General features: G+C 42.1%; 1 protein-coding gene across 1 annotated transcript in view; it reads left to right on the forward strand.

The window, feature by feature from the left end:
* The window catches only part of TPR (translocated promoter region, nuclear basket protein), a 481,409-nt gene extending 467,056 nt beyond the window's left edge, over window positions 1-14,353 (forward strand). Inside the window, exon 51 of the mRNA XM_075322004.1 lies at window positions 13,849-14,353. Within this exon, the coding sequence (XP_075178119.1) occupies window positions 13,849-13,895 (47 nt within the window). The 3' untranslated portion in view covers window positions 13,896-14,353. The remainder of the gene's footprint in view (window positions 1-13,848) is intronic.
* The last annotated feature ends 1,651 nt before the right edge of the window (window positions 14,354-16,004 follow it).

Genomic DNA, 16,004 nt, shown 5'->3' on the forward strand with positions numbered 1-16,004 from the left:
CGAGTTTATTATTTTACTATGGGTAGCAGCATGGGGGCCATAGATAACACAGGGGGAGGGGGCATTTGTGAGCAAAGGGAAGCACGGGCAGATATAATATGCACAGCTCCCCCAGCCCATCACCGTGGTGCAATTTCAGCACCACAGGGGTGGACAGCAGCTGTGCATATTATATGAGCGGGTGCAGGAGATCAAACGCTGCCGCCCTCAGCTTCACAAGTCTATACCAGCCTCCACCAGCTCCCCCAGCACCGCTCCAGAGCGGCCCCACCTCCCCTGGACCCTGCAGTATATAATCCGTATATTCGGTTTATAAGACGCACCCCCTACTTTCCCCCAAAATTTGGGGGAACAAAAGTGCGTCTTATAAAGCAAAAAATACGGTATGTATATATATATATGTATGTATATATGTATATGTATATATGTATATGTATATATGTATATATATATATGTATATATATATGTATATATATATATATATATATATGTATATATGTATATATGTATATGTATATATGTATATATGTATATGTATATATATATATATGTATATATGTATATATGTATATGTGTATATATATATATATATGTATATATGTATATATGTATATATATATATATATATATATATATATATATATATATATATATATATATGTATGTATATATATATGTGTATGTATATATATATATTATTATTCAAATATGTGATAAGTTGCTCTGGCTGAAAAATTCCCTCCATATTATTATCAAATCGTCTATGTAACGACCGTAAATTATTATATTGTCTTTAAATGGATTTTACTCACAGAAAATATGATTTTCTTCCCAGACTGCGACTACCAGGTTAGCTAATGAGGGGGAAAATTTCCCCCGCATGCTAACTCCATCTCTGTAAAAAGAATTTTTTATTAAACTCAAAAAATTGTTTGAGTAAAAATTCTGTTGATAAGAATAAAAACGCTTTAATTTCTGGAGTATAAGAACTATATTTCTGTAAAAAATGTCAAACTATTCAATATGATATTATGCGGGAGAGAGGGATAAAGGCTCTCTATATCGCAGGTTAACCATATATAATCTTTTTGTCATGCCACATTGTTCATACCATTAATTACCGCTTTAGTGTCACGAATATAGCCAGGCAGATCTTGAACCAAAGGTTGTAGGTAAAAATCCACCCAAGCTCCCAACTTTTCTGTTATTGATCCGATTCCTGCAATGATCGGTCTAAATGGTGGAGGGTATTTGTTTTTATGGATTTTTGGTAATGCATGATATATTGGCACAATGGGATGTTCCACATATAGATATTTTAGTAAATCCTCATCAATCGCTCCTAGGTGAACACCCTCCTCAAGTAATTTCAATAAAGCCACTTTGAAGTCTGGGGTGGGATCTCCATGTACATATATATATATATATATATATATATATATATATATATATATATATATATATATATATATATATATATATATATATATATATATATATATATATATATATATATATATATATATATCGCTATTATTTAACATTTTCTGGTTTTCTTGTAAATATAGCTCCACATCCAGAACCACTACCCCTACTCCCTTGTCAGCAGATCTTACAGTTAGGTTTTTATTTTCTTTTAATGCATCCACCGCTTTCCTCTCAGAGACATTCAGATTACTGCATTTATTACTGGATCTAAGATCCAATTCAAGGAGCTCCTTTTCAATGAGAACCTGGAATTGGTCCAGAACTACAGGCCATGACTTTAACGGATAAAACTTTGGGTTAGGTTTAGGAAAAAATGAATTTAGCGTGACCTTGCAGTCGATATTATCTGATTCTAATAGTCTCAGAGAGCACAGATGTGTCCGCTCTTAAAAATCATATATACCTTCATGTGCAGAAACACCAGTATCATTAATAGTTTGTATGACATCACAAAAAGCAGGTTCACATATAGCATCAGTTGCATTATCAGTAACATGAGTATTAATAGTAGTATCAGTTGCACTATCGGTAACATGCGTATTAACAGTAGAATCAGGACCAGCTGTAATACCATTCCTATTATCATTGTCATTATTTTTACTGAAGTGACATCTGAGGGTGAGGCTTCTTGCCAATTTGTTTATTTCTAAAATCATTTGAAACACATCAAATTTTTTATCCGGCGAGAAGCCTAACCCTCTAGATAAAACCTCAATTTGCTCCTGGCTAAAAATCTGACAAGACAAATTTATCACAGGACAGGTTAAGTGTTCTTCTTTAGTCTCGGTGAACTTCTTAATCCCCCATGTTTCCTCCCCGCCTTCCTCTTGCGTTTTTTGTGTGATAGTTCAGTGCAAGAGGTGGGAAGTTATCATAGGAGGCGTCTCTGGAGTCTGTGCTCTCTTCAGCAGATTCTCCTGAAGTGGTTAAAGAAGCCTCTGTGAATCTTACTCTTCTTTTTCCTTGTCCATGATATTTTAGAATGGATTTTTTTGGACGGAATAACTTCCATGAATAAACATTATTGCTCTCATAATCTTTTTAAATCTTTCAAATTTTCGTTTCTTAATTTCCACTATTTTTTCTTCCAATTTTTTTATATTTAAATCCATCTTATCTTTCAATTTATTCATTTCATCTGTGGGTCCAAATTTATCAATTTTTTCTTTTGGTTTCAGAGATATCTTTATACACTTGTTCCATTTCGATTCTGTCATAACGTATTAAAAGTTCCATTAATTTTATAGAGCATACTGACAACACACTGTTCCATTCAGATGTAAAGGCATCAGGGTAAGAAGAAGTAGCAGTTTTATTCAATCTTAACCCTCTAGTGATCATGCTTTTGTCCACATATGATTGCAAAGTGGTGGAATTCCACCAGAGCTTCATTTCTCTATTTTTTAACATTTCAAGTGATTTGAATAATGTAGAGATACTGTCATTACCTTGTTCAGTGGTATTCGTGCTGTCTTCCTGTGTTTCATGGTTAAAAATTCTGGCCCAAAGGTTCAGCCTGTTAGAATGGTCGTCCATCACAATAATTGTGTTCTCCTTCTGCTTATAATTTCCTTAAAAGTCCAAAGTCTATACAAAAGCAGGAGCACGGAGAAGCCCAGTAAATGCAAAAATAAACGTGTTCCAGGTCACCGCTCTGGTGTGTAAGTCTGAGGAGTAGACCAGCTGATCCTGCACGGAAATCCCAGGCACAAGGGGATAATAGCAGGTACAAAGTAACGAAATCCAGCGGATCACAGGCAGATGAATTAAAAACTTTCCTTTATTTTCATCACTTTAAAAATGGATAGACAGCATCCACAAGGCACAGTTCAGCCAACACGTTTCGACATACGAAACGCCGTGTCGTTAGTTCTTATTCATGGATATATAACACACTGATTGATCCCACTGCTTCTTATAGTTCCTCTAATGTGCGATCTGCATTAATCATTATTTTAGCTTCCTCTGTTATTTTCGGTAAACCAACCTGTTTTATGAATTCTATTATGGAGGTATCTGATGGGGCTGTTTTCTTTAAATTAGAGTAGAACTCTTCCAATATATGTAATATTCCATGGGAATCATACATTTCCTTTTCTTCAGACAGTGTATGGTGATGATGATTGTTGTGCTTTAACAATTGTGGACAACATATGCCCAACACCTTCTTTTTCTCCATAAAATCTCTTCATTCCAAAGGCTTTTTTCCTGTCCCTTTCCGATAGGTGTGCTTTGAGATTAGATTGTGCCTTACATAACCTTTTTTATGGAGCGACAATAGGTTTAAAACAAAAGCCACCTCCTACTATTTTTAGTTCTGAGTTTAATTCTGTATCTTTATATATTTTAAAACTTCCTTGGTGGTGTTAATACCCTGGATAATTATATAATGGAGGTATGCCTTCATCACATCCTAACCATAGGTGGATGGTGCTGTCCTATAATTAACCAAAAAAAACTCTAGAAATCTTTGAGCTATTGAGCCTTCCTTGTGTATTACAGTGAGCTGAAAGGGGTTTAGTTTCCACATAACATTCCTGTACAAGGCCATATATGAGAACTGCAGCGTGACTTGAAGAGGGGAGTGATCAGAGACTGTCCTAGCTAAATACTCAACCTTATGCACGTTTGGGAAAAGGGGATCATTTCCTAAGGCTTCATCTATTTGGGGACAGAGTTGACTAGGTAGATGAGTATTGTCGATCATCTAGATGTTTCTACCTCCATATGTCAATCATAACTACCTCATTCAATAGGTGGCCAAAACCGAAAAGGTGTAAATAGTTTACTATTTAGTATTATTAAAATCCCCGAAAATTAAGGATGGTATATTAGAGGGGTGTTCTACAAAGTGTATTATCTGCTTGAAAACTCTGACAGAGAAAGGCGGTAGAATTTTTAAATTCCAATAATGATAAAAGGTTGGTTATACAGTTTGCATAGAAGGCATATAAATTGCCCTTCTTTATGTATATCCTCCTTCATGACCTCAAAAGGAATATTTTAACCTATTAGCATACTTAAACCCCTAAGTAGAAAGAAAATACTGAGTTAGAGGTATATCCCATTAAGACCACTTTCTTATGTGTTCTTGAAGGATATATGTAGCTGGGTGAAAGCGTCTAAATATTGAAATATAGCACGTCTTTGCCAAACATTAAATAATCTCTTAGACATTCCAACTTATTAGTAGAGATGAGCCACCCCCCTAGAGTTCGAGTTCGGTTTGTCAAACGGTGCCCCGTTCAACGAACCTCTCGAACCCCATTGAAAACAATGGGAGGCAATCAAAAACACACAAAGACCTGCAAAACACTCTCAAAGTTGTCCAAAAGGTGCCAAACATCTCCCAAGACAACACAAACACATGGGAAAGTGACAAGGACAAATACCCATGCGAAAACTAAACGGCTGGACGAGTAAAAAGAGGAGAAGACATAGATATAGGCATGGCTTGCCCTTCTAAAGTCATGTAAAACACAGCAAGGGTTACTCCAAGTGGAGTCTCCCTTTTTTCCAAAAATTGGGCCCCACAGACACCACTTCAGTGGCAGCACTTGTGTCCTAGTTGCAGACAGGATGTTTTGATTTGCATCAAGCACATTCCAAAATACGCCAGCCTTAGCTGTTGCCCGGATGACACCGGGGAAGGTCCAGCAAAGCCTTTGCTGATCCCAGATCTGTTAATCTTGGATCATTTTTTTAAAAAAAAGTAAGGGTTACTCCAAGCAGAGTCCCTTTTTTCCAAAAATTGGGCCACACAGACACCCCTTCAGTGGCAGCACTTGTGCCCCAGTTGCAAACTTGACAGGTACATTTGCATCAAGCACATTCCAAATCCACAAGCCTTTACTCTCCCCAGGATGACACAGGGGTAGTAAAGTCCTTGCTGATCCATGACTTGTTCATCTTGATGAACGTTAGTCTGTCCACATTGTCACTGAACAGACGCGTGCGCTTATCTGTCAGCACACACCCAGCAGCACTGAAGACACGTTCAGAGACAACGCTGGCAGCTGGACACGACAAAATCTCCAAGGCGTAAGTGGAGAGCTCTGGCCATTTTTCAAGATTTGAAGCCCAAAACGAGCAAGGCTCCAGTTGCAAAGTCATGGCATCGATGTTCATTTGGAGATACTCCTGTATCATCCTCTGCAGCCGTTGACTATGTGTCAGACTTCTTGTCTCTGTTGGCCTTGCAAAGGATGGTCTAAAAAAATTATGAAACGATTCAATAAAATTGCTGTTACCAGCAACAGATACGGTACTGCTGGTACGGTTAGGCTGTTGATGACGAGACCATCCCATGTTTGTCAAGTTACAACTGGGAGATTCACTCCGTGCACCACTGGTGTTTGGTGGAAAAGCCGAGCTAAGATTAACAGCTTCTGCTGATACTCCTGCATACGTGCGTCATTTTCTATGGCTGGAATTATTTCACAAAATTTGGACTTGTACCGGGGATCTAATAGTGTGGCAACCCAGTAGTCATCATCAATTCTAATTTTGACAATCCGAGGGTCATTTTGTAGGTAGTGCAGTAAGAAGGCGCTCATGTGTCTTGCGCATCCATGCGGACAAAGTCCTTGCTGTGTTTGTGGCATAGAGGTGCTAACTGTTCTAACTGAAATGTGACCAAGGTCTCCCTCATCTGCTGAGTCTTCCATGACCATGGACAGTTCGTCCTCCATTTCTTCATGTTCTCCTGCACCTTCCTCAACATTTTGCCTGCTACCATGCGCCCTTGTTAATCCCTCTCCCCCATCGTCCCATGCCTGCCGCTTTGGTGATGAACGTCTGGACCTTGGTGATGTTGTTATCCCTTGCGCATATGAATCCTCATGTACTTCCTCCCCTTCCTGTTGAACCACCCCCTGACTCCGAATAGTGTTTAGCGTGTGCTCCAGCATGAAAATGACTGGAATTGTCATGCTGATAATGGCATTGTCAGCGCTAAACATATTCGTCGCCATGTCGAAACTGTGCAGAAGGGTGCATAGGTCCTTGATCTGAGACCACTCCATCAGGGTGATCTGCCCCACCTCTGCATCTCGTTGGCCCAGGCTATACGTCATGACGTATTGCACCAGTGTTCGGCGGTGCTGCTACAGTCGCTGTAACATGTGTAGAGTCGAATTCCAGCGTGTCGGCACATCGCATTTCAGGCGATGAACCGGCAGGCCGAAAGACTTCTGGAGCGATGCAAGTCGCTCAGCTGCAGCGGTTGAACGGCGGAAGTGAGCAGACAGTTTTCGTGTCCTGTGCAGAAGGCCATCTAGGCTGGGATAGTGTGTTTTAAAAATTGCTGGACAACAAGGTTCAACACATGAGCCATACAAGGCACGTGTGTCACCTTGCCCAGGCGAAGGGCCACACCCAGGTTTGCATCATTGTCGCACACGGCCTTACCTGGCTGCAGGTTGAGTGGAGACAACCATTTATGAAACTCTGACAGTAGAGCAGACCACAACTCAGCCACTGTGTGACTCTTATTTCCAAGACATTTCAAGCTAAAGACCGCCTGATGCCGTTGCGCTCTGCTGCCAGTATAGTAAGGAGGTGTGCGTGATTCCTTGTAAGCAGTTAAACGCTGGTGGCCTGACCAGGCAGGCTTGGGGCGGAGGTGGAGGACCCAGACGAGGTTGAGGAGGCAGAAGCGTTGGAGGAACTTATACATACAGAGGATTGACGCACAAGTCGTGGGGACGGCAAGACTTGTTCAGCAGACCCTTCTCCATCTATCACCATAGTTACCCAGTGCCCAGTCAGTGACATGTAACGTCCCTGTCCATGCTTACTGGTCCAAGTATCGGTGGTGAAATGCACCTGTTCACACACACCGTTTCTCAAGGAAGCGGTGATGTTGAGTGCGACATGCTGGTGTAGCGCAGGCACACCTTTCTTAGAGCAGTAGTGGCGACTGGGCATCTGGTACTGGGGCACAGCGACGGACATAAGGTCTCGAAAATCTTGTGTGTCCACCAGGCGAAAAGGCAGCATTTCGGTAGCCATGAGCTTAGAGGGATAACGTCAACCTCTTAGCTTTGTCATGGATTGGAGGAAATGGCCTTTTATTTGTCCACATCTGAGGGACGGAGATCTGGCTGCTGTGTGTAGACGGTGGTGAGTAGTGTGTTCCTGGAAAAATGCAGGTTTGTGAGGAAAGTGCAGGCGGAGACATGTTGCCTTCATCCAACGTTGGTGCTCTCGATGTCTGAGAGAGCTGTACACCCGCACTTGTTTCCCCTTCCAAACCAACTGACGACCTACCAGGCAAACTGCCTGTTGCAGGGAAGGTGTGCGTGGAAAACCAGGTGTGACAGCTGTCCCCACAGTCCTAGAAGATGAAGAGCGCGCGGATGCACTGGAAGGGGCATGCGGTGGTTGGCCCGCTACGGTAGGCCGCATTGCAGCACAGTGAGTTTCCCACTGGGAATTATGCTTCTTATTCATGTGACGATTCATGGAAGAAGTTGTCAAACTGGTGAGCTTTTTGCCTCTTTTTATAGATCCCTGACAAATGTTACAGATCACATGATTTGGGAGATCCTTTGCAAGGTCACAAAAGGACCAGGCTAGGCAAGGCTTAGAGGACATGCGACCTGCAGAGCCACCCCGACTTGTGCTCAGAGGCAGAGTGGAGGCTGAGGATGCACTTTTAGACGTGCTTCCAGTACTCCGACTCTGTCCAGGAAGGCGATTTTCTTCTTAGGCGATTTCCCACCATTACTAGAATGGTCGCCGGCGGCACCATCTTGGAAATGTGCTTCTTCTGCACCGTGAAGCTTCACACTCCCTCTTTTCAGAAATGTCGCTGTGAGAGGTATGTGGATAGTCTTCCCTATTATAGTTTTAGCCGGCTACAAGACTAACACGAGCTGTAACAGATAAACAGCAATAGGATGCGCACAATTCCTACAGCATGCCGAGTTAGGTTACGCTCCTGTACTGAGACAGTCTTGATAAAAATCTGCTGCCATCTACCAGGTTCATGAAGATAAAATGAGTGGAAATTTCTGCAAGAGAATGATCCCAAACACATACATTTACATACATTAGCAACACTGTCCCCATTGGGGCTCACATTCTAAGGTCCCTATCAATATGTTTTTGGAGTGTGGGAGGAAACCAGAGAACCTGGAGGAAACCCACGCAAACTCCTTGCAGATGTTGTCCTTGGTGGGAAATGAACCGAGGACCCCAGCGCTGCAAGACTGCAGTGCTAACCACTGAGCCACCGTGCCGCCCTCAGTTCTTAAACGTAGCTCACAGAACTTTCAGGATTGAAAGAGAGTTTGTTGAGCAAAATCAAAACTGAGCAATGCAAGCGACTAGATTGACTGAAGGCGTTGTGGACCTCTGTGGTTTTGATTTCTTTGCCTGTGTTTGATTTGGATGGGTTGTTGCCGACATCTGGTGAGCATCTCATGTCAATAGCACATTTAGTAATATATTTACTTAGAAAATTGGTGACCTGTTAAATACTTCATTTCATCCGTTGTATATACAGTGGGTATGGAAAGTATTCAAACCCCTTTAAACTTTTCACTCTTTGTTTCATTGCAGCCATTTGATAAATTCAAAATAGTTCATTTTTTTTTTTCTCAATGTACACTCTGCACCCCATCTTGACTGGGAAAAAAAAGTTGAAATTTTTGCAAATTTATTAAACAAGAAAAACTGAAATATCACATGGTCATAAATATTCATGCCCTTTGCTCAGTATTGAGTAGAAGCACCCTTTTGAGCTAGTACAGCCATGAGTTGTCTTGGGAATGATGCAACAAGTTTTTCACACCTGGATTTGGGATCCTCTGCCATTCTTCCTTGCAGATCCTCTCCAGTTCCGTCAGGTTGGATGATGAATGTTGGTGGACAGCCATTTTTAGGTCTCTCCAGAGATGCTCAATTGGGTTTGGTCAGGGCTCTGGCTGGGACAGTCAAGAGTGGCCACAGAGTTGTTCTGAAGCCACCACTTTGTTATTTTAGCGGTGTACTCATCAGACCAAAGAATTTATCTATTATATTTATTTCTCATAGTCTGGGTGTCCTTCACGTGTATTTTTTTTGTTTTGCAACTCGATGTGGGCTTTCATATCTTGCACTGAGGAGAGGCTTTCGTTAGGCCACTCTGCCATAAAGGCCCGACTGTTGGAGGGCAGCAGTGATAGTTGACTTTGTGGAACTTTCTCCCCTCTCCCTACTGCATCTCTGGAACACAGTCAGTGATCTTGGGGTTCTTTACCTGTCTCTCCAAAACTCTTCTCCCAGGATTTCTCATGAATGCTCAGTTTGGCTGCACGGCCAGGTCTAGGAAGAGTTCTATGGGTCCCAAACTTCTTCCATTTAAGAATTATGGAGGCCACTGTGGTCTTAAGAACCTTGAGTACTGCAAAATTTCTTTTGTAACCTTGGCCAGATCTCTGCTTTGCCACAGCTCTGCCTCTGAACTCCTTGGGCAGTTCATTTTGACCTCATGATTCTCGTTTGGTCTGACATGCACTGAGCTGTGAGGTCTTATATAGTCAGGTGTGTGCCTTTTTAAATCAAGTCCTATCAGTTTAATTAAACAGCTGTACTCCAATGAAGGAGTAGAACCATCTCAAGGAGGATCACAATGATATGGACAGCATGTGACTTAAATTTATGTCTGAGTAAAGGGTCTGAATACTTATGACCATGCGATATTTCAGTTTTTCTTGTTTAATAAATTAGCAAAAATTTCTACATTTTTGTTTTTTTCTGTCAAGATGGGGTGCAAAGTGTATATTAACCCCTTAATGACCGCGGGGAGCAGTCATAGTGTTAATTTCCACCTGCTACTGCCGGCAGCAGGGAGAGAGCGGCGCACATCTCAGCTGATGTATACAGTTTACATGTGTGCCTGCTAGGCAAGAGTGGAATCTCGTTCCCCTTAAATGGGGCTGTCAATATGAGACAGTGCCATTTTAATAGTGATCGAGCTATGTTACTCACCGCCCAATACCAGAAGTCACGTGACATGATCACGTGACTTCCGGTGGTTGTCATGGTAGCACAGGGTCATGTGATGACTCCTGTAGCTCACATTACTCACTGTCTCACCCAGCCAAGAGCTGTGTGAGACAGGAGATGAGCATATCTGATGTTCACAGCTGTGTAGTTGTGATCAGTAGATATGGCAGAGCGATCAGACTGCTGATCCTTAGTCCTCTAGGGCAGAGGTCCCCAACTCCAGTCCTCAAGGCCCACCAACAGCGCAGGTTTTTGGGATTTCCTTAGTATTGCACATTTGTTAATATAATTACCTGCCCAGGTGCAGGTTCCAACAGCAGTGCAATGCTAAGGAAATCCTGAAAACATGCACTGTTGGTGGGCCTTGAGGACTGGAGTTGGGGAACCCTGCTCTAGGGGACTTGGTAAAATAAGAAAACAAAATTTAAAAAAACCCCTGAAAGTTCAAATCAGCCCCCTTTCACCCCATTGAAAATTAAAGGGCTAAAAAATACACACATTTGGTATCTCCACTTTCAGAAATGCCTGATCTATGAAAATATAAAATCAATGTAATCTGTAAATGGCGTAGTGGAAAAAAAATTCCAAAACCCAAAATTACGTTTTTGGGTTTTTTTTTTTTTGGTTGCCACAAATTTAGCGCTAAATGCAATAACAGGCGATCAAAATGTAACATCTGCGCAAAAATGGTACCATTAAAAACGACAGCTTGACACACAAAAAATAAGTCATCACTGACCATAGATCCCAAAAAATGAGAACGCTACGGGTCGCGGAATATAGCGCAAAACGTACACCCCTTTTTTCAAACAAATGTCTGATTTTTATTTTTTTTTTTATCCTTTATATAAAAGTAAAAATATTCATGTTTGAGGTCTCCAAACTCCTACTGACCTGAGGCATCACACTGACATACCAGTTTTACCATATAATAGGGAACATGGTGAATAAAATATATCGACAACTAGTACAGCTCATTCCGTAAAAAACGAGCCCTCACGTGACCATATTGACTAAAAAATAAAAAAGTTACGTCTTTCGTAAGAATGGCAAAAAAGAAAAAAACAGCGCAAAATCGGCCGGTCGTAAAGGGGTTAATGAGGGGGAAAAAATGAACTTTTTTGAATTTACCAAATGGCTGCAATGAAACAGAGTGAAAAATTTAAAGGGGTCTGAATACTTTCTGTACCTACTGTAGTAATCACTGTCCAGGGAAATCTGTTAATTTTATGATTAGATGCAATAAAATTTAGACAAACATTTGAGTTCAGATTTTAGTTAGAAAATTGTGTTCAATATTAAAAAAAAAAAAATAAAAATCATAAGGCTACTTTAACATTTGCGTTGTGCGCTATCCGTCACAATGCGTTGTGTGACGCATGTGACTGATGTGTTGTAAATAGTGTGTTAATAAAGGCTGCGGATTCCTGTGAAATAACGTGTTGCATTCTTTTAGTTTTCTTTTAGCTGAGAGGGAGCCCCCATCATCACCGCACACACCCCGGCACTACCGGCCCCGTCATCACCGCGTACACCCCGGCACTACCGCCCCCATCATCACCGCACACACACCTGCACTACCGTCCCCGTCCTCACCGCGCGCGCACACACACACACACACACACACACACACACACACACACACACACACACACACCGGCACTACCGCCCCCGTCATCACCACACACACGCAGGCACTACCACACCCATCATCACCGCACACAACGGCACTACCTCAGTGATGTCCCCGCTAACAGCGCGATTCACTTCAGTTTCTGCGTGGAGCTCACAGGAGCAGCGGTGTTCTACTGCCGCTCATGTCAGCTTCCGATGTAGCAGAGCTGAAAGCGTCGTGGGACCTTGTGTGGATTACGCCGGAAGTGGAGGGGTATTTGGGGGTTAATAAAGTGGAGAAACAGGGTGGTTTTTTTGTCTTTCAAATAAAGGATTTTTTGTTGCTTTGTGTTTATTTACTTTCACTACAGATTAATCATGGGGGGTGTCTCATAGATGCCTGCCATGATTAACCTAGGACTTAGTGGCTGCTATGGGCTGCCATTAACTACTTATTACCCAGATTGCCACCGCACCAGGGCAATTCGAGATGAGTTGGATAGAGTCCCGGGACTGTCGCATATAATGGATGCGGCTATTCCGGGCGGCTGCTGGCTGATATTTTTAGGCTCGGGGCTCCCATAACGTGGAGCTCCCCATCCTGAGAATACCAGCCTTCAGCCGTGTGGCTTTATCATGGCTGGTATCAAAATTGGCGGGGCCACATGCCGTTTTATATTTTTTTAATTATTTATTTATTGTACTGCACGATATAGACATGCCCACCGGCGGCTGTGATTTGGTTGCAGTCAGAGGCGCCTCCACGCTGAGTGACAACTGTCTCACTGCAACCAATCATAGGCGCCGGTGGGTGGGGGAAGCGGGGAATACGAGATGGAATAATGAGCGGCCGGCATTTTCAAAAGCAGGAGAAGCCGCCAGAGCAGTGTGAGAGCTGTGCAGCGCCGTGCCGTGATCGATGAATATGCGAGAGACCGACAGAGATAGAGAGAGACCAACTGACTGCAAAAACGCTGCAAAACAATGATCCGTTTGGTTTTTTTTTGTTTTTTTTCTGTTTTTTTACTGCTTTACCGGCGGCAGGCTATTGTGAACGATCAGCTGATCGCTCACAAAGGCCAGCCGATCTCTCACAAAGTTCGGCCGATCAGCCGATCGCTCACAAAGGTCGGCCGATCAGCCGATCGCTCACAAAGGCCGGCCAATCAGCCGATCGCTCACAAAGGCCGGCCAATCAGCCGATCGCTCACAAAGGCCGGCCGATCAGCCGATCGCTCACAAAGGCCGGCCGATCAGCCGATCGCTCACAAAGGCCGGCCGATCAGCCGATCGCTCACAAAGGCCGGCCGATCAGCCGATCGCTCACAAAGGCCGGCCGATCAGCCGATCGCTCACAAAGGCCGGCCGATCAGCTGATCGTTCAGCCGCCGAGAGAGAGAAACATTGATTTCAATTATTAAACATAAAAGGTGAGCATGCGCAGTGAAAAAAAGGGATTCTGCCGCTCAAAAAATTGCTACATGCTGCATTCCTGCCGCCCGACGGTCAGTCGTTCCACGACTGATCCGTCATGCGGCGGATGCAACGCAGACACATTAGATGCAATCCGTCGTCCACACAAGTCTGTGGAAAACAGCGCAAGCCGTTAACGTATTGCGCTATTTTCCAAAGCGGCGAATTGCGACTAACGAAAGTGTGAAAGTAGCCTAAATTGCAAAAATTTCAAAGACTTAATGTAGTTGGTATACAAAACATTATAATTGTATTTTGTTTTGTTTTTTTCTTTGCAGGTGTTCCTTTGAGAAGTAGAGGAGGAATAAACAGAAGCAACTTTTAAGAGCCACATTTCGTTTCTGCTTTTAAGTATTCGTAAAATTAAAGGTTTTTGTTGTGAAATTCAACGTTTATTAACAGATGTGGCTCTTTTCTATGTAGTTGCACTCACAAGGTTTTTATGTTCTTACTACATCCACAAATTTCTTTTTCTGGCTGTTTATGAAATATTATAAAACTTGCCTGTAAAATCAGCAACTGAATTAATTTGTATTATAGTAGTGGCTGAAATTCAATACAGGATATGCTGCATTTATAAAATTCTGCAGCAGGTTCACCCCCCCCTCCCTTTTATGTAAAAAAAAAAAAAAAAAAAGTCTAAATGTAATATAGGTATCTGTTAGAATATGGCTGGACCTTCTCCTAAGGGTAGATGTAGGTACCAATGGTGAAACCTGTATAAATCGAGAATTTTCTAAATAAATAAATTTCATAGCTGTACAAGATGAAAATACTCCTTTATTTCGCCTCAAACCAGCTTCAACATCATTAACTGTGTGTGTGTGTGTTTTATTGGTGTTCCATATTTAATTAAAAAAAAGTCACCGTGTTATATACCCATGGTGGGCAATTAGTTTTCACAATAAGCATTACTACAAGATAGTCGACTACCCATACAGTACAGATCTATTACTGTCCAAACTTGCATGTAAATATCTAGGAAGATGGTGGCCTACTCCCACATGCTAGCAGAGCCTTCCAATTAGCATTTATTTATATGTGAAACAAGTCAACGTAGTCACAGGTTCATCTGTCCCCAAGATGGTGGCTACAGTCACCACTTTTTCTACAGTCATTCCTTCTTTCCCGTTCACTAGGTAGTGATCAAGCCAGCCTCGCAGGTTAGGAAGCAGTTTTCTTGAAAGCTTCATCCTTCAATGTCATTGGGAGATTTACGAACCCTCGCTCGGGATAATCATCGATTGGTCAATTTGGTAGCAGTGACTGCAATCTGCATACTGTCGGACAAAGCCATAAGCTGTAGAGTATGTAATTCACCAATGACACCAGATGCTGTGAGAGTCATTGCAGAAGTATCAAGGATACTAACCTGAGCAGAGAACCACGTAACAAAGTTCAGCAGGTCACAGCCCAGGAGTAGAGATTTGGACAGCAGATTACCTAAGCCATGATGGCCTGACATCAGAAAAATAGTCATTCCACTCCACAGTTTTTAATCAGATAGGCCAATATTGGAAAAAGACAGATGTTGACCTAATCATATCCAGAAACAACAACAAAGTCTGTTTGGTATCGAGTACACAGAACTCCCTCAGTGGCAGCTAATGCCCTAAGAACATCACGGTCACAGTTTACACTGCCGTGCCTATTTTCTTCCTTTTTTTTCACTAATCCCCAGAATCGTAAAGAAAATTAAGGCAGAAGAGGTACCAGTTATACTAATAAAACCAGACTCACCAAGAGGGTACGCGCAAATCATCAATATGATAGAGGATGCACTATTAAAACGCTCAGATTGTCAATACCTTCTCTTCCAAGGCCCGCTCTGTCATCAGAATTCATAGTTTCATAAATAACGGTATAGCTGTTGGAGCCACCGTTCTAAAGAAATTAGGTTTATCCGACTCTGTCATACAGACCATGATCAAGGTCAGAACACCATTAACATAAAAATATTTACCACCGTAGCTGGAAAGCACTTTTTAGTTGATGTCAATCAAACAACGCTGCTCCTTTATCATTCGCACTACCCAGTCTCCTAGCTGGTGTTCAGTCAGAGCCAGACTTCGGGCTAGACCTCAGTTTCCTCATAAGACAAATGTAATTTATGCTCTGTCTATGCTTTTATCAGAAAAACATTGGCTATCTCGAATCCTAACAGTCCTAAAAGGAGTTTGCTTATTCTAGTCTCCTGACCAACCAACAGTAGAAATCTGGGATCAAAATTTAGTCTTCAATGAACTACAGAACCAACTTGTGAGCCTATTCAACACATAACACTACAAGGAAGATCATGATCCTAGTAGCCATTACATCATAAGTCTAGGTCGGAAATTCACCTTTGCTCAGGTCATACCACGTTTCTAATTATACATACATTAAAATGTAGTCGTACTATGACTGGTGATTACCTTCGTTCTACACACCAATT

The sequence above is a fragment of the Anomaloglossus baeobatrachus genome, chromosome 8 (genome assembly GCF_048569485.1).
Source record: "Anomaloglossus baeobatrachus isolate aAnoBae1 chromosome 8, aAnoBae1.hap1, whole genome shotgun sequence".
Taxonomy (NCBI): Eukaryota; Metazoa; Chordata; class Amphibia; order Anura; family Aromobatidae; genus Anomaloglossus; species Anomaloglossus baeobatrachus.